Source organism: Dendropsophus ebraccatus, chromosome 2, assembly GCF_027789765.1.
Source record: "Dendropsophus ebraccatus isolate aDenEbr1 chromosome 2, aDenEbr1.pat, whole genome shotgun sequence".
Taxonomy (NCBI): Eukaryota; Metazoa; Chordata; class Amphibia; order Anura; family Hylidae; genus Dendropsophus; species Dendropsophus ebraccatus.
Genome location: NC_091455.1, coordinates 58,780,927 through 58,807,211, shown reverse-complemented (window position 1 = coordinate 58,807,211; position 26,285 = coordinate 58,780,927). Strand labels below are relative to the sequence as shown.

The 26,285-nt window shown below is 42.3% G+C and overlaps 1 protein-coding gene across 1 annotated transcript in view; it reads left to right on the top strand.

Annotated features, from left to right (window-relative positions):
* Positions 1-26,285, top strand: part of SNTG1 (syntrophin gamma 1) — a 397,146-nt gene that overhangs the window by 236,968 nt on the left and 133,893 nt on the right. The window contains exon 4 of the mRNA XM_069960047.1: positions 4,327-4,381. Within this exon, the coding sequence (XP_069816148.1) occupies positions 4,355-4,381 (27 nt within the window). The 5' untranslated portion in view covers positions 4,327-4,354. The remainder of the gene's footprint in view (positions 1-4,326; positions 4,382-26,285) is intronic.

Sequence of the window (26,285 nt, the reverse complement as noted above, 5' to 3'; positions counted from 1 at the left end):
AGTGCCCCCCATAGTAGCCAATGCCCCATACAGTGCCCCCATAGTAGCCAATGCCCCATACAGTGCCCCCATAGTAGCCAATGCCCCATACAGTGCCCCCCATAGTAGCCAATGCCCCATACAGTGCCCCCCATAGTAGCCAATGCCCCATACAGTGCCCCCATAGTAGCCAATGCCCCATACAGTGCCCCCCATAGTAGCCAATGCCCCATACAGTGCCCCCCATAGTAGCCAATGCCCCATACAGTGCCCCCATAGTAGCCAATGCCCCATACAGTGCCCCCCATAGTAGCCAATGCCCCATACAGTGCCCCCCATAGTAGCCAATGCCCCATACAGTGCCCCCCATAGTAGCCAATGCCCCCTGCGACCAGAAAAACAACAAACAGGCTACTCACGCATCCGCCGGCCCCAGCAGCTCCTCTCCCGACACTCCCTTCTCCCGTCATCCTCCGGGCACAGGCAGCGGGGGACAGAGAGACTGCCGCTGCAGAACACTTCCGGGACACAGGCAGCGTCTCTGTACCCCACTGCCTGTGCCCGGAGGATGACGGGAGACCGGAGTGTCGGGAGAGGAGCTGCTGGGGCCGGCGGACAGGTGAGTAGGACAGCGATCCCCTCCGCACGCCCAGCCCGCCCCCTCCATCGCCGCTTAGCCGATCAAGAGCCCAGGAAAGTGCTGCTCATTGCACTTTTCCGGGCTTCTGATCGCTCAGCTGAGCAGCGATAGAAGGGGCGGGCGGAGGGGATGGCTCAGGGCCGCTCACTATGCATATGCATAGTGAGCGGCAATACAGGGGGCGGGGGCATACTTTAACGCGGGGCCCGGGCCCCCTAAACCCTCGGGCCCCATAGCGACGGCGTACCCTGCCCCCATGGTAGCTACGCCAGTGTACCCCAGAATATAGGGAGCATCCTAAGAGATGCATTGATATACAAGGAGAATACTAAATGTCAGATGCTGGGATTCAAGTCTATAGTTTACTTTATTAAAATGAACAGGTTTTGTTTTTTTTTAACGATATATGAGAATGAAATTACTTTTGTATTGCTTAGCTTTAATATCTAAAAATTTACTGTCAGATTTTCCCAAATCAAATTTAAAACCGAGGTTGCACACAGCTTTAATATCAGATGAGAACATTAAAGATGACATCTTTGACATTCAGTTTATAGAACATCTGCTTGGGTGACATGTCACCTTGTGATTTTGTGTCAGATTACTGAGCAAACATATTTGTCAGATTTTTGTTTTCTTGTTCTTGCCACTGACAGTTGTCACCATAATGACTTGCATGTCCGTTACCTATAATCTTCTTCTGCTAGGCAGTAGGTATTTGCTTTTATTCCCTGTATTGCTGTAGCTCATGTTGGTATGCATATTCATTTTTGATGTAGCAAATATAGGTTTGTCAGTGCATCTGAGGTGAACTAGTTATCGAAAGAACATTATATTTGTATGTTTTTGAAGGGTTGCCTAAAGGCATAGTAAGACCCTTTTTACTTCTCATTTATGGGCACATTGGTGTATTATGTCAAGATACAGGCAAATAGTTATGTTGATGTACCACAGCAGGTCTATTAACTTTAATAGACCTTTAATAGAGGCTGCTAGTAACCATGTTTGGTCTATTTTGGATGATTCAAAAAAGGGGAGTTCACATGTTCCATAATTACTATCTATGCATGGGTGATGTGTACGGACCAGAATTCGGAAATCCCGACATCATCATTCATTTTGGAGCTCCAAAACAGTATAAATCTTCAAATTTCTGACGATGCGTGAATGATGCTAAGAACTTTGAATTCTGTTTCGTAGCACATCATCCATGCACAAAATATGTCAATGCCCCCTTAGACTGGTGTACTGCTCGGTTCAATCAGCTTGCATAACCAGTGTAGTCTGTACCATAATATCATTGAAGAGTTTGTAGCACTTAATAAAAATATTAATGTCTTGGTTCTCTCTTTTTTCTGTAAAAAAATTCCCCAGAAAACACTTTTAATACTCTTCATGTACCATACCATGGATGGTATTCCAGGATATTCTATCCTATGAGATCAGAAAAGATTTTCTTTATCCCTGACACTAAACATATGGCTTCCACAAAAAAAAGAAATAATAATATGGCATTAAAAAGAACAAAAGAAAACTAGTATAAACATCAAGTCATGTTGAATACTATAAAGCTGCTACATTTTACAATTGCTTCATTTATAGCGATGTTTAGGAAAGTTGGAGCTTTATATGAACTCGTTGGGTTATCATGGTGCGGAAAATAAATTAAATGAAAAAATGAGATGTATGCTACACCTGTAATTACAAATTTAGCATAGCTAATCTTGTGTTATAATTAGGCTGCATTAACACATACTGGTGCTTTGCATTTTGGCAGCTGCTTCTTCTTGATGTGACTGATGAAGTTTTTGGTGTGTTTTATCTTAGGTGAGATACAAAAGAGAAAAAAATATCAGTTTATCCATTTTACTTTTTCCTTCCTTTTAGTATCCACTCCTGGCTTTAGATAACATAAAATGGGTTACCCAGTATTAGAGAAACATTGCTGCCCCCCCCCCCCCCCCCCGAAATAAATAAATAAAAAATAGTGTCACACTAGTCCCCAGGTTGGGTATTAGAATGCAGCTTTATTCGTGTCAATAAAGTTGAACTACAGTACCACTGACAAACTGAGTACAAAAATGGAGCAGTTATATTTCTCTGATCCTTGAAAAACCTTTTAGACTTAGGTTCACATATGAGGAAAATGGGGTTAATAAATTTACTATACAAAATGGCAAGCATTGTATATGGAAATGCAACAAATTTACAGTTTTTAGACAGTTTTTAAAAATTTCTTTTCAACAGTTTCTACAGTTTTCAACAGTTTTTCAAATTTCTAGAAAAAAAATTCCATAATTAGTCAAAATAGGCACCATTTGTAATCACAGGGTAAGACCCAGACTTAGGGTGGTATTACACGGGCCGAGCAGGGCCCGATAATACCTGTAAACGAGCAGCAATCTGCTAGATCGTTGCTCGTTTACTGGGCCTATTACACGGCCCGATAATCGTTTGACAAGAGCTGCAAGGACATCGTTAGCCCTTGCTAAACTGGCATACATTACCCATCCATGTTCCAGGGCTGCTCCTGCCGTCCGCTTCTCCTGGGGTCCCGTGCACGCTCTAGCTTCACAGCGGCCTGTCAGCTGGTAGGACGCTCAGCCAATCACAGGCCAGGACCGCTGCGGCCTGTAATTGGCTGAGCGGCCTATCAGCTGACAGGCCTCTGTGAAGCTAGAGCGCGCGCGGGACCCCGGGAGAAGCGGACAGCAGGAGCAGCCCTGGAACGTGGATGGGTAATGTATATCGTTAGTCGCCGGCCACGCACCGCTATTACACGCAGCGGTGCGCGGTCGGCGCCCGACGAAAATAGGATCTAACCTATATCAACGATCAGCCGATGATCGTTGTCATCGGCTGATCGTTGCATTTATTACACGGAGCGATAATCGGCCGAATCGGGCCAATTCGGCCGATTATCGTTCCGTGTAATAGTACCCTTAGACAGTGTTTTCACTTAACAATAGAGCGTCTAGAGAACAAGGTGTTCTAAAAGATAGGTAATCTCACACTTCTGGGTTCTTAGGCAGTGACATTGGAAGCCCAGTCACACAATTAGTGGCTGCATTGGCATCGCTGATTCCCTTGGCGGGCTGTCACTCCAGAGGTAAGAGTGACAACCTGCTCAACCAATCAGTGACTGACTAAGCCAGGAAAGGGCTAAAGTCACTGAATGGCTAAGTAGGCTGTTACTCTTGTCTGGAGAATGACAGCCTGCTCAGCCAATCACTGGCCGCTGCCCTGTGCCATCTCAGACAGTAATTGTCAACACTTTGCTCTCCTCTTTTTATTACTGATAGACGGACATCATTAGGGGCTAGTAGAGGCTTTACCGGGAACATATCCTAAACCCGTTATCCAGGATAAAACAATTACCAAACTATCCAAAGAATAGACTATCAATAGTTGACCAGTGAAGCACAGACACCTGTGCATTGGCTATAATTTGTTTTGTCTGGGAAAACTTGTTTTAAATTCAGATTAAAATACATTTTGTGGGTTGTAAAAGTCAGCATTGTAATCTATCTTTTTTGAAACATAGAAAACAATATCTACTCTTGCATATGACTTATTTGCCCTACATATTGCTATGTCTTGTTATTGAATGCCAGTGCTTAATGAGAAATTTAACTTGAAAGGGAATTTTTAAAAAGTATGAATGTGTAATTTCATATGTATTTTTTTTTCTTGTCATTCTTTTTTAGACAAATATCACTATCTGTGCTACGGCATATGGATTTCCGGACGACATGTGATGAGGTGAGCAGTAACTTATGACAAATTACACAAAGAAAATGTCTTTTTTTACTATTTAGGTATGTTCACGCATACCTGATTATGATTATGATTATGGGGCTTGTCCCCGAAACGCGTAGACGTGCTGTTTTTAACATGGTTGTTGTTTTTTAATATGCTTTGGAATAAAGATTTTTGGACATTTTAGTTTTTTTGGAGCTGAGATTTCCTTCTACTTTTATGGAGTGCATACCTGGGTGAACGGCCCATTTCTTATCACCTGCTCCTTACCAAGAGGGTTGCCGTCAATATTGGGATATATTCACACGGTGAGCTGAACTTGTTCTATAATTTTTTTGCAAGCTGGCAGAAGTAGTGTGATGCTTTAGCCAATGTTCTGGTGGGAAACCTTGGGTCCTGGTTTTTAGATGTTACATTAACACAAACCACCCACCTAAACATTGTTGCATGCACCTTAAGACCAACAATATTCCCATCTAGCAGTGGCTTTCTCCAGAAGGATAAACAACTCTTCCACGAAGAAGAAAATGTTGAGAAACAGTTGAAGGAAAAAGGTTTAGTCCTGGCTTACAGCTTCCTAAGACCTCAATCCAACCAAGCATTTTTGGGGTGTGCTGGAAAACAAGTCCTATGCATGAATGCCCTACCATCTAACTTAAGGAAGTTAAAGATCTTATGCTTTTTAGTAACATCTTAGTATCACATTCCAAGGACAATTTTAATAGTCTTGTCTAGAGATGAGCGAACCGGGTTCGGGTTTGAGTCGATCCGAACCCAAACGTTCGGTATTTGATTGACTGGGGCTGCTGAACTTGAATGAAGCTCTAAGGTTGTCTGGAAAACATGGATACAGCCAATGACTATATCCATGTTTTCCACATAGCCTTAGGGCTTTATCCAAGCTCAGCAGCCACCGCTAATCAAATGTTGAAAGCTCGGGTTCGGATCGACTCGAGCATGCTCGAGGTTCGCTCATATCTGGTCTTGTCGAGTCAATGCTTTAATGGGTAAGAGCACCAGAGGCACTGTTTTGGAGGCACCAGAGGCACTTTCATATTGTTAGGCACAGGCTTTTAATGCTACAGAAAATGCAAACAAATATGTCAGGCTAAGTAGCCCACAGTTTCACAGATCACCATCAGGCAGAAGTCAAAAGTCAGTGTTCAGTTTGGCCAATAAGATAGCAGAGAAGAGGATAAGGTAGCAGAGTAGAGGTTTCAGCTCTTAAAGGGGTCGTCCAGCAAAAATCTTTTTCTTTCAAATCAACTGGTATCAGAAAGTTATACAGATTTTTAATTTACTTCTATTACAAAGTCTTAAGTCTTCCCATACTTATCAGCTAATAAATGTCATGCAGGAAATGTTTTTATTTTCAGTCTGACACTGCTCTCTGCTGACATCTCTGGCCAAAACAGGAACTGTCCAGAGCTGGAGAGGTTTTCTATGGGGATTCATATAAAACCGAGACAAGGTTCCTGTCTCAGGCAAAGATGTCAGCAGAGAGCACTGTGTCACACTGAAAATAAAGCATTCCCTGCATGACATACAGCAGCTAATAAGTATGGGAAGACTGGAGATTTTTTAATAGAAGTAAATAACTTTCTGATACCAGCTAATTTGAAAGAAAAAGATTTTCGCTGGACAACCCCTTTAAGCTTTACACCTAGGTCACATGGGAGCCCTGGGTACTAAAATATTGTTTTCAGGTATTATCCCCTCAGAACACACACCATGATATTGGGCTAATCTCCGATATAAATCGCTAATATCACAAGTAGTTGGTTGAATTATCTATGTTTGGTGTCACGCATGAGGTCCAACAAGATAAGAATATTAAGGATTTTGCTTTGTGCACCTTGAAGAGACGATTAGCTTTGCAGCCTACTTGTGACAAGTACGTAAGCGTTTCATAAAGGGGATTGTGCAGTAATTGTTAAACATCATCCTTAAAGACAAGTTGGATAATTTGATAATGGGATTCAGGGAGAATGCTGTACATCTGATTAAACCTCCAGCTTCTGCATTTAGATTTATTTAGATGTAATCAAAATTTGTCACACAAGGAGAAAATGACTGAAAATAGAATTTCAGATGACCTTTCAACAGATGTCTACTTTGCACTAATCTGTATATTATGCTTCCCTCTATTAAATTCTCAAGAAAATAGGACCTCTGATCTATTGTTCCTGTAGAACAGGTTGCATTAGGTGATAGTCTGACTGCCTCATTTAATACTTTATTCAAGTTGCTTTGTTCCATGCCTTTAGACATTTAGTATAATAAATTACTTGAATACGAAAACCAGATTTGCCCTTTCAATCTAATAATGTGTATTTGTAATCTGTAAGACAATCTGCCTCGCCCAGAGGATCTAGGCTGTGAATGAAAAGTAAAATCAAGACTTGTCTCTCATCTCTCACCACTTCCCTTGTGTAAATGTTACTACTACTGCATGTGCACAGTGCTGCCTCCTGAATGTAGTTTCCCCCTCTCTTTTCTTAAGTCTGCATTATCATTAGAAGCTGCAGTGGCAGTGTACTTAGTGTTTGATTCTGTTTACATAGCACTTTGCAAACCCATATCACAGAGACATGTCAAAAGTTTTATCAGGAGATCAAGAGAAGGAGCTGGGAGCAGTCTATGCACATTGCGTTCTCTCCTGGCTCTCTGTTATGCGGCCTGGACGACCATATTATATAAGTCCATGGGACCGACCAGGTCGGACAGACACAGAGTGGGTAAAAGAAACGAACAGCAGTGCAGACTTTTCCCAGTTTGTGCTCCTAAATGGTCACGGTCTGAACGTTTTCAAAGAAATGATTGAATCCAACAGCACCCGGTAATGAAGCAAAAATCGAAAGATTTTATAGCAAATCCAACAGTTGTACCAGGAGCGAAGTAGGGGGTGTCTGCCGCTCCCGGGCCCACATAGGCAGGGGGCCCCCCGACCAGTATTAGCACATGGAGGTAATCAGGGTCAGATTTGCACACTGCGATGCAGGGACAACCAGGGAATCTGCAGGACACCTATCCCAGATCCCCAGGGGTGGCCCCACTCACTTGTGCAGTGCTGACAGGAAGCTGAGGTTACAGACAGAGGCAGCGTCTCACTGTCTGTACCGGAAGATAAATGGGAGGGGGGAGAGAGAGAGAGAGAGAGAGAGGAGCCGGGAGCGGGGTCTGCAGAGCAGCAGCATCCAGGCAGCAAGTGGGAGGGAAGTTTACTTTTTTTTCATGGGGGGGTAATCAGTGGTGGAGGGGCCCATGAATGTTGGCAATCACTCTTGCTTTTGGGCTGCAGCAGGGTGCAGGGCAGCACTCTCTGCTTCTCCTATACAAGCTATGCACAGTCTGTGCAGGCACCAAGACTACAGGCAGCAGTACAGACAGCACAACTATTGCTGCTTTTGTCTCTGTGGGGACTGTGCATGGATCGCACATGTAACATTGTGGGACATTGTTTCTAATCCTCCTCCAGCAGGACCCTGCAGCTTCCTTCTCCATTTGATTCCCTTAACCCCTTAGCGACCCATGACGTATCTAATACGTCATGGCGCCGCGGGGGGTGTTCAGAGCGGGGTCCCGCCGGGACCCCGCTCTGAACGGCGCTGATCCCGGCTGACACGTGCAGCCGGGCAGTGCCTCTGTTAGCCGGCGCGGGTCCCGTTGCCACGTCGGCTAATTAAGCACTTCAATGCAGCTGTCAAACCTGACAGCTGCATTGAAGTGCTTTATGCACACTATCCCTGGTGTCTAGTGGGTCGGATCTCCCCCCCGCGATGCGATCGCGGGGGGGAGATCCGTTCTTCTGCCCGTGCCGGGCCTCAGCGTCGGAATGACGCTGATCCCGGCTCGGCAGTAGATTGCTATGGCCTGCAGCAGGCCATAGCAATCTATGACCGATCTCATGGATCTTTGCTGTGTATATACACAGCAATGATCTCTATGAGAGATCATTGCTGTGTATATACAAGCCCCCCAGGGGGGCTTCTAGTGTATGTAAAAAAAAAAGTAAAAAAGTGTTTTTATTAATAAAAAATCCCCTCCCCTAATAAAAGTCCAAATCACCCCCCTTTTCCCATTTTATAAATATAAATTAATAAATAAATAAATAAACATATTTAGTATCGCCGCGCGCGTAATCGCCCGAACTATTAATTAATCACATTCCTGATCTCGCACGGTAAACGGCGTCAGCGCAAAAAAATCCCAAAGTGCAAAATTGCGCATTTTTGGTCGCATCAAATCCAGACAAAATGTAATAAAAAGCGATCAAAAAGTCGTATATGCGCAATCAAGGTACCGGTAGAAAGAACGCATCATGGCGCAAAAACTGACACCTCACACAGCCCCATAGACCAAAGGATAAAAGCGCTATAAGCCTGGGAATGGAGCGATTTTAAGTGACATATATTTGTTAACAATGGTTTGAATTTTTTACAGGCCATCCGATACAATATAAGTTATACATGTTATATATCATAGTAATTGTAACAACTTGAGGAACATGCATAACAAGTCAGTTTTACCATAGGGTGAACGGCGTAAATGCAAAACTCCCCGAAATCAAAACAAATTTTTTTCCGGTTTCACAACATATTTTATGGAAAAATTATGCCTGTAATTGCAAAGTACAATTGGTTTCGCAAAAAATAAGCGCTCATTTACGTCTTTAGGTGAAAAAATGCAAGCGCTATGGACTTTTAAACATAAAATGGAAAAAGCAAAAGCGCAAAAACGAAAATTGGCTTGGACCTTAAGGGGTTAATACAAAAGATGCAGCTGTTTGGAGCTATAGACTCCAATAAGAGGCCCCCTGCCACATCCATCAGCCCCCGGAGTACAAGTCCTTCTCTCACATGGTACTGTGATCCAGGCACACAGGGCAGGCAGAGCAGGTAGTCTTGCTGCTAAAAGGGCAGAGAGCTCACACTGCTACCACACACTAAAGCTGCACTTACATTTGGCTGTGACAGTAGAATAGATCCTAGCCTGACCTGCTCTGTGAAGAATCCACTCACTGGCCCTGTAGTCACCTCATTGTGTCATCTGACTGCAGCAGGGACCTGTAGTTACACCTCTAGGTACATGTCCTATCATCACTGGTGGCTTACTATCAGCAAGCTGAACCCCTCCCCACTATTCAGGTACATAAAGCCTATCTATCTATCTATCTATCTATCTATCTATCTGTCTGTCTGTCTGTCTGTCTGTCTGTCTGTCTGTCTGTCTATCTATCTATCTATCTATCTATCTATCTATCTATCTATCTATCTTTCTATCTATCTATCTATCTATCCCATATCAATCTCTATTTCCTGTTTTATCTTTCTTCCTTTTTCCCTAATGTCAGGAACCCCTCCCCCCAAACACACACAACCTGCTGGTGATGTGATGACTATACTATACTCATACACCTGGAGCGCACGGAAAGAGGGAGCCAAGATTCAGAGAACGGCCAAGGGCCAATGGACTACTCCGTCACTGGGGTTCATGCTAAAGGAGAGGACAAATGCTGTATGGGGCTGCATAAGAGTGGGTCAATACTGTATGCGGCTCCACAGACAAAAGGGGTTTATATTGTATGCCATATACCATTAACGTCCTCTGTCTATGCAGCTTTGTATAGCCCTCTCTATAGCATTAACCTCCTGTGTGCAGTCCCATATAGTATATGGAGCTACATAGGGCAGTTAATGCTATTGAGCAGGCTGCACAAGGGGGGTTAATACTAGAGATGAGCGTATCTACATTAGGAAGGAAGCGAAGCGCTTCATTCCTATCTGTATTCTGCTCATTAGGCTTTGGGCTTTAAATCTGCTCGGTTCCCTGCTGTTCCTGCCCAGGTGCTGGGAAAGGATACATCCAGTCATGGAAAACTGGGAGAAGTTTCCCAGGACTGGATCCATGCTGGTAAGGGGTTTGTGTTATGAAGTATTGGCACAACATAGGCACTTTCTTCCAAAATCAGCATCACCCTGGTGTGTGGGATTAAAAACCTGGCTCAGTTCACTTCTGTGGTAATGTGATTCAATACCCCACTCAGCCTGAGGTCTGGGGTGGCACTGTTTCTGGAAGAGAACAGCCAAGATTTTTTAACTCCTGGATAACCCCTTTAATTTAGAGTGGTTATATGTAGAGAGCCGTTTACACTGTTCTAAATCCTTCACATTCACTACGAGTTATTTAGTAGAATATACCCTTTAATATGCAGAAACCATTGCTGTCTGCCGTCGTTCCTGATGTGTAACATATTCGGTTGGGGGTCCTCTCAGAGTTACACTCCCCCCTTAGACTGAGCCCCTAGCTACGCTCCTGAGTTATACCATTGACATGCAATAAAATCTTTGGACATTTGCTTCAAAACCAGATGTTTTTGGATTCCATCATTAGTTCATATTCATCTGTAGACTTCGGGAGTGTCAACTTTCCAGCATTTATCTTCCTACACAAACTGTGTTTACAGACTTCATTTCACAATGCTGTTGGATCTTCATTTTCTTATTATGTCTCTCTGACATGTCCAAAGAATTTTTTTAATGGCAGTGCCCATTTAATCTAACAGAACCATGAAGGCTTGTAAAACTCCTTTGAAAGTAAAGGAATGCTTTAATGAATGACTAAAAGTAAGATAAAAAAAATGATGCAGCAATCTCTGATGAAATATTGATCAATCTCTCTCTAGAAAACCCAAGGATTTCTAACATACACTTAATGCTCTGTAGCTTCCTCTATAGCAAATGGGCCCACAGTGGTTCAAATATAGGCCAGTCATATGACCCAAAAGATACGTCCAGTCAGGTACAACTCAGTGATAACCAATGCCAATGCCTACTCAATGTTGTCATTTTCTAGGCATTTAATGTTACAATATGAATATCAAACATCTAATGTCTACGTGTAAACTGTTATATCTGTGCTATTAACTTGAAATTGAGAAAATATACTTCATGGAGAAAAGAAAATCAAAAGAAAGCAAGAATATGTTCAGGTTCTAATTACCTGGCATATTACTTGGCTTAAAAGAAATGTTTTCGGTGTCTCTGCTCAGTCTGACATTTATGTGAAATTCTTATTATTGCAAATAAAACTGCACATAAATAATGTATCGGAGAGGAAGCTCTAATTCTGTCTTTATTGGGGTTTGTTGATATTTACAAAGCAGAATGTGACAGTAATTCGCCAATTTATTGCACCATTGCATAACAACTGTGAAGGCTCACGTGCTTCAAATGCAAAGAAATTCCTTTAAACATGAACAGACTTCATTTCAGCTTCCTTCTATCTTTCAGAGCAAAATCCACATAAAGATTTAATTACCTTATTAGTTTGGGCTCCTTGAATTGAATTATCAAGGAGGACATAGGGTTTGTGCGATGATTTATAGGTTGAGTGCTCTTCTAAAATGTCATTGTCTGCAATTATAAAGGGCAGACGTAAAAAGGAATGTATTAAAGACTGTGTTTTTCATCAACAATAAGACATTTAAATAAAAAAAATATATATTCTGGTTTAGAAGATAAAAAAAAGTATACGGAAATTTCAATTTCAAAATATTATAAGTACAAAGGCGCAAGAACCCCCCCCCCCCCACCACCACACACACACACACACACACACCTACCTTCATAAAAGAAATAAACAATCTGTCCATTATGACCACATTTTTCTATTAAAACAATGTAATGGCTTTATGGAACTGTTACAGTATGCGAGAGGCTGGGTTCTGGTACTTGGCATTAGCATTGTAGCTCACGGTAACCAGTCTTTTTATGACAGATTGTGTTGTGTTATATCATTAAACTGTACCTGCTGCCAGCATACTGTTCAAGAAGCAAAAGGACCATCTGCCCTTCATTTTTTGGGACAGACCCAAGTTTTAAAGAATTGTCTTCGAAAAAGTTCATATTTTTAGAACTATACAGCGAAGTCGAATTTTCAAGGCTGTTAAATGCAATTCTTATTTCATATTTTACTCCTAGTTTTCACAATGAGTGCTTCATGTTAACTTTGAATACATACTGTGACAAACGCTGGGGCATTGCCATGGCTACTTGTCCTAAAGATATTTCACCAGGGCAGCCAATTCTTTTATGGGAAACCCCTGATGAAGTTCGGGGACCGGAACGTAAGGCGCAGGGTGCTCCAGTGCCTCACTCAGCCTGCCATGCTACATATGGAGACATCTAGCTACCAGTCACTTTTTTAACTTAGTTTACAGGGTTTTTGGTACTGTAATATTTTTATTACCTCTTCCTTTTTTTTTTTTTTTCCCTTATATGTTTAAGTTATTCACTCTTCACACTGCTCAATAGGACATGTTTACATTGTAGGTATAGCTTGACTATGCACTTTATTTTTTTTTAGTTTCTTTGGCTATGTGCCCGTATGCTGAGTGTTGGTTGTAGGGATCTTATGTATTGTATTGGTCCCCCTTGATGCATTGTTTTTAGAGTTTTTATTGGGTTAGGGTTTGTTGTTGTTTTTTCATGACTTAATAAACAATTTATATGATATTATTTCTACCTTCAATAGTGTGCCTAGTGTCAAATACTCTCAAATACTCAAATACTCTCTTTCTTTTGTTTATGTGAATTCTTATATGGGGGCATGCTTCCTTAACTGAACCAAGCGACATTAGGACTGGCCTGGCTGTCAGGATAGCAGGAGGGCCAGGCCAATCATGCGCGGCTACGGTGTTCACTGTTTGTGGCAGCGGGAGATTTAAACAGGTGTCCACTGTAAGCAGGCATCAGTGATTGTGTCTTGTGTCTTCTCTTGTGAACTTTCATTGCTGCTGTAACTTGCTGCTTGTGTTTCTGGACCTGCTTTGTGGATTGTGATACTGTCCTTACATAACCACATGGTTCTGTTTTTACACTGATTCTGATATGGCTTGTGACATTTCCTTCTATTGTTTGGCTCTTGGCTTGTATCTGATATTGCTTCAGTCTTCTGATTTATCTCTTGATGTTCCTTTGTGGTTTAACTTGGGCTATCGACCTTGTATTTCCTCCCTTAGGGTGCGTTCACACGTAACGGATCCGCAGCAGATACCTGCCCTGTACACTTATGGGCAGACAAACTCGCAGCTGGATGAACATCCAGCTGTATGTCCGCAGCCCGCCCCATTAACCCCTCATCCGCCAGAGCGTATACTTCACCTGCTTACTGCTCCGGCTTGCTTCGGGGCTCCCGGCATGTCCCGCTCGGCCAATCAGTGCGCTGCCTGGCTGAGCGGGACATGAAGACGCAGAGAGCCACAAAGCAAGCTGGAGCAGGAAGCAGGTGAAATATAGGCAGCGGCGGGGGTGGGGGATTAATGGGGCGGGCTGCAGACATACTCACAGCGGGTTGTGCATTACGCTGCAAGTTTGTCTGCCCATAAGTGTACAGGGCAGGGATCCACAGCGGATCCACAGCGGATCTTGCTGCGTATTTGGATCAGTTATGTGTGAATGCACCCTTACTGTCCATGCACCTAGTGAGAGTATCAGCTAGTTGAGAAATGCTGCTAGGGCAGATCATCCAAGTAGGCAGGGAGAGTGGGCTGGGTGCAGTTCAGGGCTAACTGCACCCCAACAAGCATGACACATACAATGTATTTCTCATAATTTCAATACTGTTAGGTATTGCCCATGCTTCTGTGCCACAGCCTGCCTCTCCTATACACCACTCTCAGGGTTGTACCAGCCCCTTAGTATAGTATAGTAGTCATAATGCTGGATGCCTACTCCCAGCAATGGGGTCCTTTACTCTTTTACTTTATTTTCTTTATTCCTCATTTTACTACAAATTACCCATCACACTCTGAAGCAACCTTCTTGCTTTATCAGTTTCTCACCCTAGCCCAACCTATCCCTTTCTTTTAAAATACCTCAGTGGCTGGCACTACCTGCTTGTGAGATGATTTTGGGAACCCTTCTAAAGGTAGCTTTAGAAGAGAGCAATAAGATAAAAAATAAAAGTACCTTTACCTTCACCTATGCACACAACCATTCTAAGTTTATATCCTATACCCTTATAACATGTTTACATATTTTATCACTATTTTTTCCTTCTACCTCTTATTTATATCTCTCAATACTAATGCTAACATCCCGGGAAGAGATGCCACCCTCTTCAGATATCCACCCTCCTGACTTACTCTCTGTTCCTTCTGGATGAGTATATCACTCACCCAGTGGCGGATTAAATGTACCCTGGGCCCCGGGCTGTCCACCCAACCTGGCCCCCCACCCCAGCCACCCCAGCAGGCTTTGTGGGGTTTATAAGAATACAGAGGTCTGTGGGGGATCAGTATATAGAAGTGACCCCAGAACATCACTAATAGGGGATAGGGGGAGATGTTTTTATTCTATCCCCTATTAGTGATGTTCTGGGGTCACTTCCCTACACTGAGCCCCCACAGATCTATGTATTCTTATATGCCACAAAGCATCCAGTGTATAATCCACCTAGGACCCAACTACAACAGCTGCAGGCACTACAACTCCCAGCATGTACTGACAGTCTGCAGCCCTCATAATATGCTGGGAGTTGTAGTGCCTGCAGTTGTAGTTGGGTTCTAGTTTAAAAGTTTTCGCTAGTGTACTGTAGTGACCCCGGGGCTGTGTCAGTACACTACCGCAAACACACTGACCCATTTAGACCCCAATGGTACACAGGCTCTGCACACTATAGGGCTGGGTTCACACACAGTATATTTCAGGCAGTATTTGGTCCTCATGTCAGGTCCTCATAGCAACCAAAACCAGGAGTGGATGGAAAACACAGAAAGGATCTGCTCACACGATGGTGAAATTGAGTGGATGACCGCCATATAACGGTAAATAACTGCCATTATTTCAATACAACAGCCGTTGTTTTAAGATAACAGCAAATATTTGCCATTATATGGCGGCCATCCACTCAATTTCAACATTGTGTGAACAGATCCTTTCTGTGTTTTCCATCCACTCCTGGTTTTGGTTCCTATGAGGACCACAATACTGACTGAAATATACTGTGTGTGAACCCAGCCTATAAGTGATTACAGTGCAGTTACTAATGAATCACAGGTGACGTCTTCTCCGATTGCCGTCGCTCACTTTTTCCTTTCTTCTCTATTTGGCACAGCATCATGAAGACTTCTCCGACCCCAACTCATCTGCAGGCGGGGAGCTGGGGGTGACTGGGGTGAGGGAGGCAGCTGGGGCGACAGGGGGAGAAGCTGGGGCGACAGAGGCCGGGGAGGGGGGGGAGCTGGGAAGGCAGGGAAGCAGCAGGGGGTGGCAGCAGGGGGAGAAGATGATGGGGGTAGCAGCAGGGGGAGAACATGATGGGGGTAGCAGCAGGGGGAGAAGATAATGGGGGTAGCATCAGGGGGAGAAGATGATGGGGGTAGCAGCAGGGGGAGAAGATGATGGGGGTGGCAGCATGGGGAGAAGATGATGGGGGTGGCAGCGTGGGGAGAAGATGATGGGGGTGGCAGCAGGGGGAGATGATGGGGGTGGCAGCAGGAGGAGAAGATGATGAAGGGTAGCAGCAGGGGGAGAAGATGATGAAGGGTAGCAGCAGGGGGAGAAGATGATGAAGGGTAGCAGCAGGGGGAGAAGATGATGAAGGGTAGCAGCAGGGGGAGAAGATGATGGGGGTAGCAGCAGGGGGAGAAGATGATGAAGGGTAGCAGCAGGGGGAGATGATGATGAAGGGTAGCAGCAGGGGGAGAAGATGATGGGAGTAGCAGCAGGGGGAGAAGATGATGGGGGTGGCAGCAGATGATGAAGGGTAGCAGCAGGGGGAGAAGATGATGGGGTGGCAGCAGGGGGAGAAGATGATGAAGGGTAGCAGCAGGGGGAGAAGATGATGGGGGTGGCAGCAGGGGGAGATGATGATGGGGGTGGCAGCAGGGGGAGATGATGATGGGGTGACAACAGGGGGAGAAGATGATGGGGGTGGCAGCAGGGGGAGAAGATGATGGGGGTGGCAGAAGGGGGAGAAGATGATGGGGGTGGCAGCAGGGGGAGAAGATGATGGGGGTAGCAGCAGGGGGAGAAGATGATGGGGGAAGCAGCAGGGGGAGAAGATGATAAAGGGTAGCAGCAGGGGGAGAAGATGGGGCGGCATGGAGAGCAGCTAAGGGGCAAGGGGTACAGCCGGGCGGCAGGGGGTATAGTCGGGCGGCAGGGAGCCAGGGTGAGCTTCCAGCAGAGAGAGCCTGTCACGCAGGCCGGAAGATCACAGTGCAGCCCCGCGGTGCCCGAACTTCTCTGCTTGGCGGCGCGCATGATGTGACGTCATCACGCCGCCAGGAGAGAAGTACGGGCACCGCAAAGACAGCAAGGAGAGAGAGGGCGGTGCCGCGGCGGACTCCGACAACAGCGCGCCACAGCAGAACATTACTCAGGGGCTTATTGGGCCCCGAAAGTGATGTGCTGCTGGCGCTGCTATGTCAGATCTTACTGTGGGCGGCGTGGGGCCCCCCCGGAGCTCTGGGCCCCGGGTGGCCGCCCAAACCACCCACATTATAATCCGCCACTGCACTCACCCATTAAGGAGAGTAAATGCAAGGCCATCGACTATTTTTCCATACATGTTAACCAAATTTTTTTAATAGCCTTTTACTAATTTTATGTGTTTTTTTTTTTGCAATACAATGTATACAGTATATTTGGAATATAATGTTACCAATAGATAAAAGGCATCCTGTAAAAAACAAATTCCCTTCTCTCTAGGGCAATTTTCTCTAGGCCTTTAAATCTAGTCCCCACACTAGGCTCACTGTGGTACCTGCGCCACCGTGTCAGTACACTAACGCAAACAGTTTAGGTCTGCTTAACACTGTCCATGCATGAAAAAAAGGGAAATTTTGGCAGCACATCTATGACTGTTCACACTGCAGGTTGCACGCTGCTTGTGGCTTAAATACAGACAAAAACGAAAGGTGCAACAGCAACTCACAGGTGTAAGGGCTTACCGTATATACTCCTCCCAGCGTACACACGGTAAACACCCTCTCTGTAGATATTAAAAATGAAAATATAATTTTTTTTTTTTAGAAAAGTGAGGATCTTAGCAAACTATTTGATCAAACAGAGTGTACCGTGTCGCCAACGTTAAGGCGTCCTCGAGACATGGACCCTACTCTAGCATTTTCACACTAGCAATGGCCTCTCCTGGGCTTTAATAAGCCTACAACTGGGCAGATAGGAACCAAATGATCTCTTTTTAGCAGCCTTGGGACATGGGTGGAGTGCAAGCCAACAGGATGTAGCCACAACTGGACATGATTCAGTTGACCCTAAGTAAGTGCTTTCTCTGATCCTTGCCCTGGATTTGAGCTGCAGAGTATCATGTCCCTTGCATCTAAAGTTCCCTTTTGCACACCAGTCTGAGGGAATGTTATGTTGTCAGGGCCTTTTGAAACAATAAAAGCACTAGCAAAGATGTCTCATGTTCATGCCTTATATCTTTGCGCTTATGATGGAAATGCTGGCCAAACACATCAGATCATAGCAGGAGTTAAAGGGGAAACTAGTAGATAGTAAGTACCTATTTGCATTTGAATCTTGACTCTAAAGCGATTAGTTTACAATGGCACGCATTGCACTATAGTTTTTGCTAAGCTGCTTTATCACTTTTGCACACCTTCCTGTGTCCATAGCAATCCAGTATTGGCTGATAATATTAGGCAGCTATGTGAGTTTGAAGATTGATCTCTGCCTATGAGGTACCAGGCAAAAGAAAAAAGTCTAAGAGAAATTAAACGTTCCTTTGGCTGACAGAGTACCTTACTGCTAGATCCAAATAGCTGGTGGTCCCAAAAATCAATGCCTAAACCTCTTTTCTTTGCTACAATAAGCAGATATTAAAAAACCTTGGCATGGGAGGTTAACTGCTCAGACTTTGCAGCCAGGCCACTGAAAGTGACTCTGTATCCACCGACCCACCAAACTGCTAGTACCATCCATTTGATGACAGTAAGTCCTTACCCATCCTCTCTTTTAAAATGTGCCTGATGCCTTGAATAGAGCAAAAAAAAAAAAAAAAAAGATCTTTTAATCTGCAGCCCTGTGTCATACTGGTGTGTCTTTGTGCCAGGTCTGTGACGCCTCTCCTTTCTTCCTCCCTGCTCTCCTCCTCAATATTAGGAACACCGACAGGCAGGATTTCTATTTATCACTCGTCTTAACAGTACACCTGTGTTGCTATGGCACATGTGCACTGTTCAGACAAGTGATGAATTGAAATCCTGCCTAGGGGTGTTCCTAATGATGAGGAGTGCAGGAGGAGAGGCGTTGCAGACCTGGAGCCCAGACAGTCTAGGCCACACTAGCACTGCAGATTAAAAGATCATTTTTTGCTCTAAACAAAGCACCAGGCATAAAGTCTGGGCCAATTTTTATTTTTGCACTTTAGTTTTTTCCTCCTTGCGTATATAAGGCCATAGCACATGAATTTTTCCTAGAGACCTAAAGACCCAGATGAGTTCTTATTTTTTGCGCCACTAATTGTACTTTGCAATGGCAGACATCATTTTGCCTAAAATATGCTGTGAAACCAGAAAAAAAAATTATATGTGTGGTAAAATTGAATTGTTTTTACGCCGTTTACCCTAGGGTAAAAGCAACATGTTATACATGTTTCTCAAGTCAGTACGATTACGATGATATGTAATTTGCATAACTTTTATTTTATTTAATGGCTTTTAAAAAATTAAAACCTTTTGGTAGAAATCGCTCTATTACCATGCTTATAGCGCTTTTATCCCTTGGTCTATGGGGCTGTCTCAGGTGTAATTTTTTCATCATGATCTGTACTTTTTATCAATATCTTGTTTGCATATATGTGACTTTTTGATCGCTTTTTATCACAATTTTTTTTTTATTTGATGTGACCAAAAATGTGCAATTTGTGCGCTTACACAGTTTACCGTGCAAGATCAGGAGTATGATAATTTAATAGTTCAGGCGAATATGCACGAGACAATACCAAATATGTTTATTTTTTTATTTATTACATTTTTTTTATAAAATGGAAAGGGGGGTGATTAAAACTTTTATTAGAGGAGGGGATTTTTTATTAATAATTTTTTTAATTTTTTTACACACATACTAGAAGTCTCCCTGCCATGGGGGGACCACCAGGAAGAAAAGGTATTTAGATGCAGCTGCATGACAGCTGCATCTAAATACCTAATTAGCGGGCACGACGATCGGACTGTGCCCACTTGTAACCACGGTCCCGGGCTGCATATAGCACCTGAGATTGCGGCAGTTCAGAGCAGGGCCACCGTGCGGCTCCCCTCTGAATGCTCCTAGAGGCTCCATGACGTACATTTACGTCATGGGTCGTCTAGGGGTTAAAAGACACGACCAGTAAGGATTTACTCTCACAACCGGTAAGGATGGTACTCTGGAATTTTTAATCCCTTTATATATACTGACAAACTGCAACTACTATAAAATTACAAGACCTATGTAAAAATGCCTCCCTTAATGCTTTTTTCACTTATCATGTCCCTTAATATCTTTCTTTTCCCTAAACAAGACTTTTATAACACTTTCTTTCACTTACACTCACTGACCCTGTGGAATCGGAGCTTGGTAAACCTTTCTAACTAAAGCGATGAAGCATGGCCATGAGATCAGCAATCCAGGCAACCAAATGTACAAATCACCGGAAAGCTTACTATTAGCTACAGATTTCTTGGTATTGTACCTTTGCTCTAAGTTCCCCTCTTAACCCCTTAATCTTCAAAAGATTGATTCATAGCCATGTTCGATGCAGAAAGTTATTTTCCACATTCTTAGGGCGGGTTCACACTACGGAATTCTCGCGGACAATGTCCGCGGAATTCCGTCAGCTGTCCGCCCGCACAGGCACGCGCTTTTCCGCCGGCTCCATAGATACCATTCTATGAGCCGGCGTATTCCGCGATCCGCTGAAAGAAGTGACATGACACTTCTTTCAGCGTATAGCGGAATACGCCGGCCCATAGAATGGTGTCTATGGAGCCGGCGGAAAAGCGCCCAGATGTGCGGGCGGACAGACAGCGGAATTCCGCGGACATTGTCCGCGAGAATTCCGTAGTGTGAACCCGCCCTAACAGCCAAAATACAGCCCAGTACTGGAAGCCTACAATGATGTAATGTGCAGCCATTCATTGCCACAGGAAACTCCCGAGAGAGATTTTCTAGCCATCCCCAGATAATAACCCAGCTTTATTTAGGATCCATTAAGGCAAAGCATACACAAAGTGCTAAGTGCATATACTGTACAATGCAGATATGTTTCAGACTGATATCCTTGTTCAGTGCAAACCTAGAGAAAGAATAATTACTATGGTAAAATGGAACCTGAGATGCAGGAAAATCAGATAGTTTTTGTCTGATTAATAAAGCTAGAGTCTTTTATAAGACAGATTTACTGATATCAATAATGACACAAGCGCCATGTGACTCATTACAAGACCTGGTGGAGAAGCATACAATAAACATAGGCATGGAACCGGGCATGACCAGAATTGTGCTCTGTAAGTAACGGCATGGAGGAGGATTGAGGGGGCAACCATAAAAATAAAATAAAAAAAGTTCTGACATTATAAGAATCACAAAAAATCATGATAAAGATGTAAACAAAAAGCATGGCAAAAATACACCAACAAATATCCTCTGTGGGTCATACTCATTGGAAACTTGATATTAATAATCATTGTCCAAAAAGCTTCAGTTATGGGCAAAACAGATTTATGGCTAATTTCTAGAATAAGTTCCAGTGTTAACCTGTACGTAGCTCCTTCCATCCTCCCTGTCCCTTCTAAGGAAAAACATCCCCACAGCAGGACACTGCCATCACCATGTTTCACAGTGGTGGTGTCTTTAGGGTGATGTAAAGTTTTGTTTTATGCCACATAAAGGGGGATATTTACTAACAAATCTAAAAACACAATTTTGTCAAAGATGTTTTGGCATAATTTCCAATCTAATGTGTTTAGTCAAATTTATGTAAATTGTCTAATAGCATAGTAAATGTGTCTTAAAAATAATGGTCTTTTAATTAGTCTAATAAATCCACCTGGTTCGGAGCAGACGTAGCGATGCACCAATATACGCGACTTTGTAAAAAATTGCGCAGTTAATAAATTTAGCTAAAAAAGAATTCTGGCGCACTTTTGATCTAATTAACAACAAAAAATCTAATTCAAAAAGACGCATCTAATTTGGATAGTCTTGTCTAAAAAAAGCTTCATAAATTAATATTAAATTTATTTTGAGCGCAAACTAGATATATTAGACTAAAAACAGGCGCAATTAGTTTAATAAATGTCCCCCAAAGTGTTTTGCATTCAGGTCAAAAAGTTTTAACTGCTCTCATCTGACCAGAACACCTTCTTCCTTGTTTTTGCTGTGTCCCCTACATGGATTGTCAAACTGAAAATAGGACATGACTTAGTTTCAAAAATGGCTTTCTTCCTGCCACTCTTCTATGCCAGATTAGTAGAATACACATAAATACTTTTTGAATGCACTGTAATTTCACATGCTTGGGTCAGAATGGTGGCAGATTTTAAACAGGATCATGAAGTTGTGAATGTTTATTAAGTTGTGTTACACATTTCACCAAGGAAGAATAATTTAGGAAATCCTGACTTGTATTTTAGTGTAATGGCTTTTTGGTTTCTGCAAGCTCCACAAACTTGGTAATGAACTGTCATTGCTTGACTAGTCCCCCCCCCCCTTAAGTTTTTTTTTTTTCCCATTTAATTTGATAGATTGACACTGTGAATGTTTGTTTGTTATTAAATGTTAGCATTTATTCTTACATATCTGCTATGGAGAACTTGCTGTGTATCAAGCATAACACATTTAAATAAACCATATACACAGCCCATGGTATGACAGAATTTTCTGTTGGTAGTCTCTATGATACTCATAGAGTGCATGCTTGTCTATATTCTACATTCTAGTGCATGCTTGTCTATATTCTACATTGCAAACAATATTCAGTGCAAAGGTGTTAGTACAAACATGTATATGAGATGACAGGCTTGCTATCGATTGTAAATCCTTGCTGTCACTGATGCTTCTTTCACAAGGGACACACAAGGACCAGAACTTCAGACCTCTGAAAAGTTTTCCCTTTATAACTATCTCTGGCAGAATCAATACATTTACAAATACTGTCACTTAAGTGTATAGCTTCTATCTGCATTGGAAATTGCTATCATTGTTTGATTTGAAAACATTCACTGTATGGTGTTAATTGGCAAAATAACGGTAGAATAAAAGATTTCTGTTTTTAGTTGATATTAGTTTCTACTTTTTGTTTTTTTTATGTTACAAAGCCATCATGCAACTATAGCTTTTGGTCATGGTTTCATTCACATATAGAATTGTCATTGCTTCCCATCACATAATTAAAGGGAATGTGTCATGAGAAAATGTTTTAATGTTAACATATGTACCATACAAGAAGTTATGGTTATATTTTTTTTTTTATAACCTGTTTTTTTTTCTAACCCATTTTACTATCTAGGCTATGTTCACATTACGTATCAGACCGGCCGTTCCGTGACCCCAGCCGGGGCGCCCGCATCAGTGGGCGCCCGCATCAGAGCTTCCCACAGCAAACGGTGAAGCAAGCGGCCGGAGCCGCTTGCTTCACTGTGTGAACTGACAGGTCTTTCTGCAGCCGGAATTCACTGAATTCCGGCCGCAGAAAACTGACATGTCAGTTTTTTCCGGCACCGCAAGGGATCCTGGCCGGAGCGCATATGATGTGTGTACGCTCTGGCCGGGATCCCATTAAAAATAAGGCTACGTTCCACCCCTCAAAACTACGGCCGTAGTTTTACGTAGTGTGAACATAGCCTTATAGTGTAAAACATCTTGCAATTTTCATTCTTACCACTAGTCCTAAAACTAAGCTGAGACCTCCTGATCTGTACAGATAATTTTCTACCAGTTTATGGACAGCTGCTCAGTCTCCCCTATATTTAGAATGACCTCTGTAAATCCACAAAAAATCCACAAGCCAAGAAAACTCTCCTAAAGGAGGAAATAAGGTCTGGGCTAGTCTATTGTGCTCTGTCCATGGGTCTTGCTGTAAAGCATATCATTAAATTATTTTACAAATTATCGGCTTTTGATCTTTACTTCTAATTTGATTTCTAAGATTGAAAGTAGAGATGAGCGAATTTACAGTTTTAGCAAATCGCTTCTCTACACCTGGCCGTCGGTTTGTTAGCCTGCTCTGCTCCGAGTGCCTGGAAAAGCTGGATGCAGTCCAGGGAAATTTCTTCCAGGATTACATCCAGCTTTTCCAGGCACCTGGACCGGAGATCAAAGACAGCCAGCTGACAAAACAATGGCCGAGTGCAGTGAAGCACATCGCTAACACTGAAAATTCACTAATCTCTAAAGCTGTGTTCACACTACATTTTCATTAACATATACGTTGGAAAAAAAAGGATAAAAAAAGGATGCAATAGTGTGCAAGCTGGTTGGATCCAATTTTTTCCATAGACTTTAATTAAAAAAAAAAAAAAAGAAAAAGAAAGAAAGCAACAAAACATGACCATTTTTTGTATGTTAAAAGTACCATTTAATTTTGCAAATGTTTTTACCACCAGAATTGTATATAGGGCTATATTTACAGGTGGAGGAAAAGGAGTAGCAGGGTGCACATCAGCCCAGGTACCTGCAAATTTTCTACATGGTAAATTGTAGTGTTGGGGTGGTCTAGAAGTTGCTCTACCATAGATGTCTCTAAAGATCCTTGAATGCATTCTATGTGATTGATCGAGGAGTCAAGAGACAGATATAGAAGGAGAGTTTACAGCTGAATTTAGAAGTTTCCAGGGGAGACCACTTCTGACCAGTTTAAAACCATATATTATCCTAATGTGTGTACACTATGTATGGACATAAGAGTTATACATTTGATGTGATTAATTGTCATCTAATTATAAGCATCAGCCATACAAGTGAAATAATGTTTAACCCTTTGTCAACGAATGTCAATGAACACCTCTGCTTTTCAGAATATCATGTTCGTTCCTTCTACTTGTCCCTTTACAAAGTTTTTTTTTGTTTTTTTCTCATGTGATCAATCTTGCAGATTGTTCTCCTATCCTCTTCAGAATTCCTCTGCCTTCAAACCGTCATCATTTTAGCTATCCGGCGCTGATTCGTCTCTAGTAAAGCTATTTTTTATTAACGGTATCAGCCCACAAATGTTTTCACCGCATTCTATTATTGAATTGATTATTTGAGACAAAATACCAATTGAAAGCTTGAAATGAAGCTGGGTTACTGCTCTGTGAGGAGTGTGATTGTTCCTTTCATGAGATGACAGATTCTTTTATAAACAATGAAAGAGCCAGAAGGGAAATTTGACTACATTGCACTGTATATTTAAACTTTATTATACACTTAAGACTAAGAAATATCATCTATTTAGCAAAATAGCATTGTGACATACATTATTTTGCTATAGAGACTCTTTTGCTATAAAAATGTTTACAATTCACCACAATGCTTCTAGCGTATACCAATTCCAAGTAACATAGAATTAAATAGCTGCAGGTCACAAGCTGCTAATTGTCACAATCTGAAGCTGCAAAGCCTGGTGTAATGTCCATGTCATTTCCTTCTGGTCCTTAATAATTCACTTCTACCAACTGCCTTAGGCAATGAAATCCACAAATTCCCATTAAACACACACACACACAGACACACACACACACAATGTATGTGTGTTCCTATATAAAACGCAAACTATATCAATCTATCTATCTTTGGAATATACTGTATAGGTTTATACTTATACTGTAGGTGTAGATGTTGCTTTAGGTGTTGTATAATAGTTATAAATGTAAAGGAAAATCTATACACACTCTCTGGTGAAAGGCTTTTAGTGCAGTTTAGTAGGTTCCTTTACCTACAGTAGATGTTAAAGTATTTCAGCAGTAATAATCATAATATTATTATTGTTATAGAACTTTATTGTAAAAATTTTAACTAATCTAACTGAGAATGAGACCACATGGGATGCAGAGGTCATCTGGGGCCCCAGGGGATACAGCAGTCTATCTGACACATACTGTAACACTAATATTACACATAAAGGCTATGTTCACACAACATTTTTTTTATTTTGAGTCGAATATAACAGACGTTATTTAGCAGCCTGGCCTTCCCTTACTGCAATCACTGGTGTTTGCACATAATTTTAGTTTGGGGTTACTAATTGAACTTTGGGTGTGTCTTAATTAAAAAGTCCATTGCATTAAATAGTAAAAACAGAGAAAGAACATTTACAAAAGAAAAACTGTGTGTGAACAACTAATTATAAACGTCCGCTGTTTGCAAAAGACGTCTGAAAATAATGATCATGTTCATTATTTTGACGTCCGCGGCAAAAATGTCTGTTATTCAATGCATTGTGTGCATTGGACGTCCGTCTTCCCATTGACTTCAATGCATTGCCATTGCAGTCAGTTAAATTGCGACAATAACAGCGTTTTTTTTTTAAATATGAAAATCGTCCGCCTTTTCAATATTTTTGACGTTGTGTGAACATAGCCAAAGTATGGAAGTTTGGGGCACCTGTTATAGAATTTGTAAGTGTCTGAACTTTAACTTTGTTATAAGCTCCATTATAGCCTTTTTTCTTTGAAGTTTTTTTTTTTTTTATTGAGCTACTGTATATTTAGTCCTAGACAAACTATTTTACTATCTTAAAAATGAGACTTATAAGAGGATCAAAAGCAAAGCTCCATTATAAAAGAACTCTGGGGTTATTTATGAAGCTGCATCGGCAACAGATTTATGCAGATTTTTGCCATCTATGCTGCTTTCAACAGAGAGACAGGGAAAGGGCTGGGCAGTAGGCGTGGTCTCATGCAGGAAGGGGTGTGTGG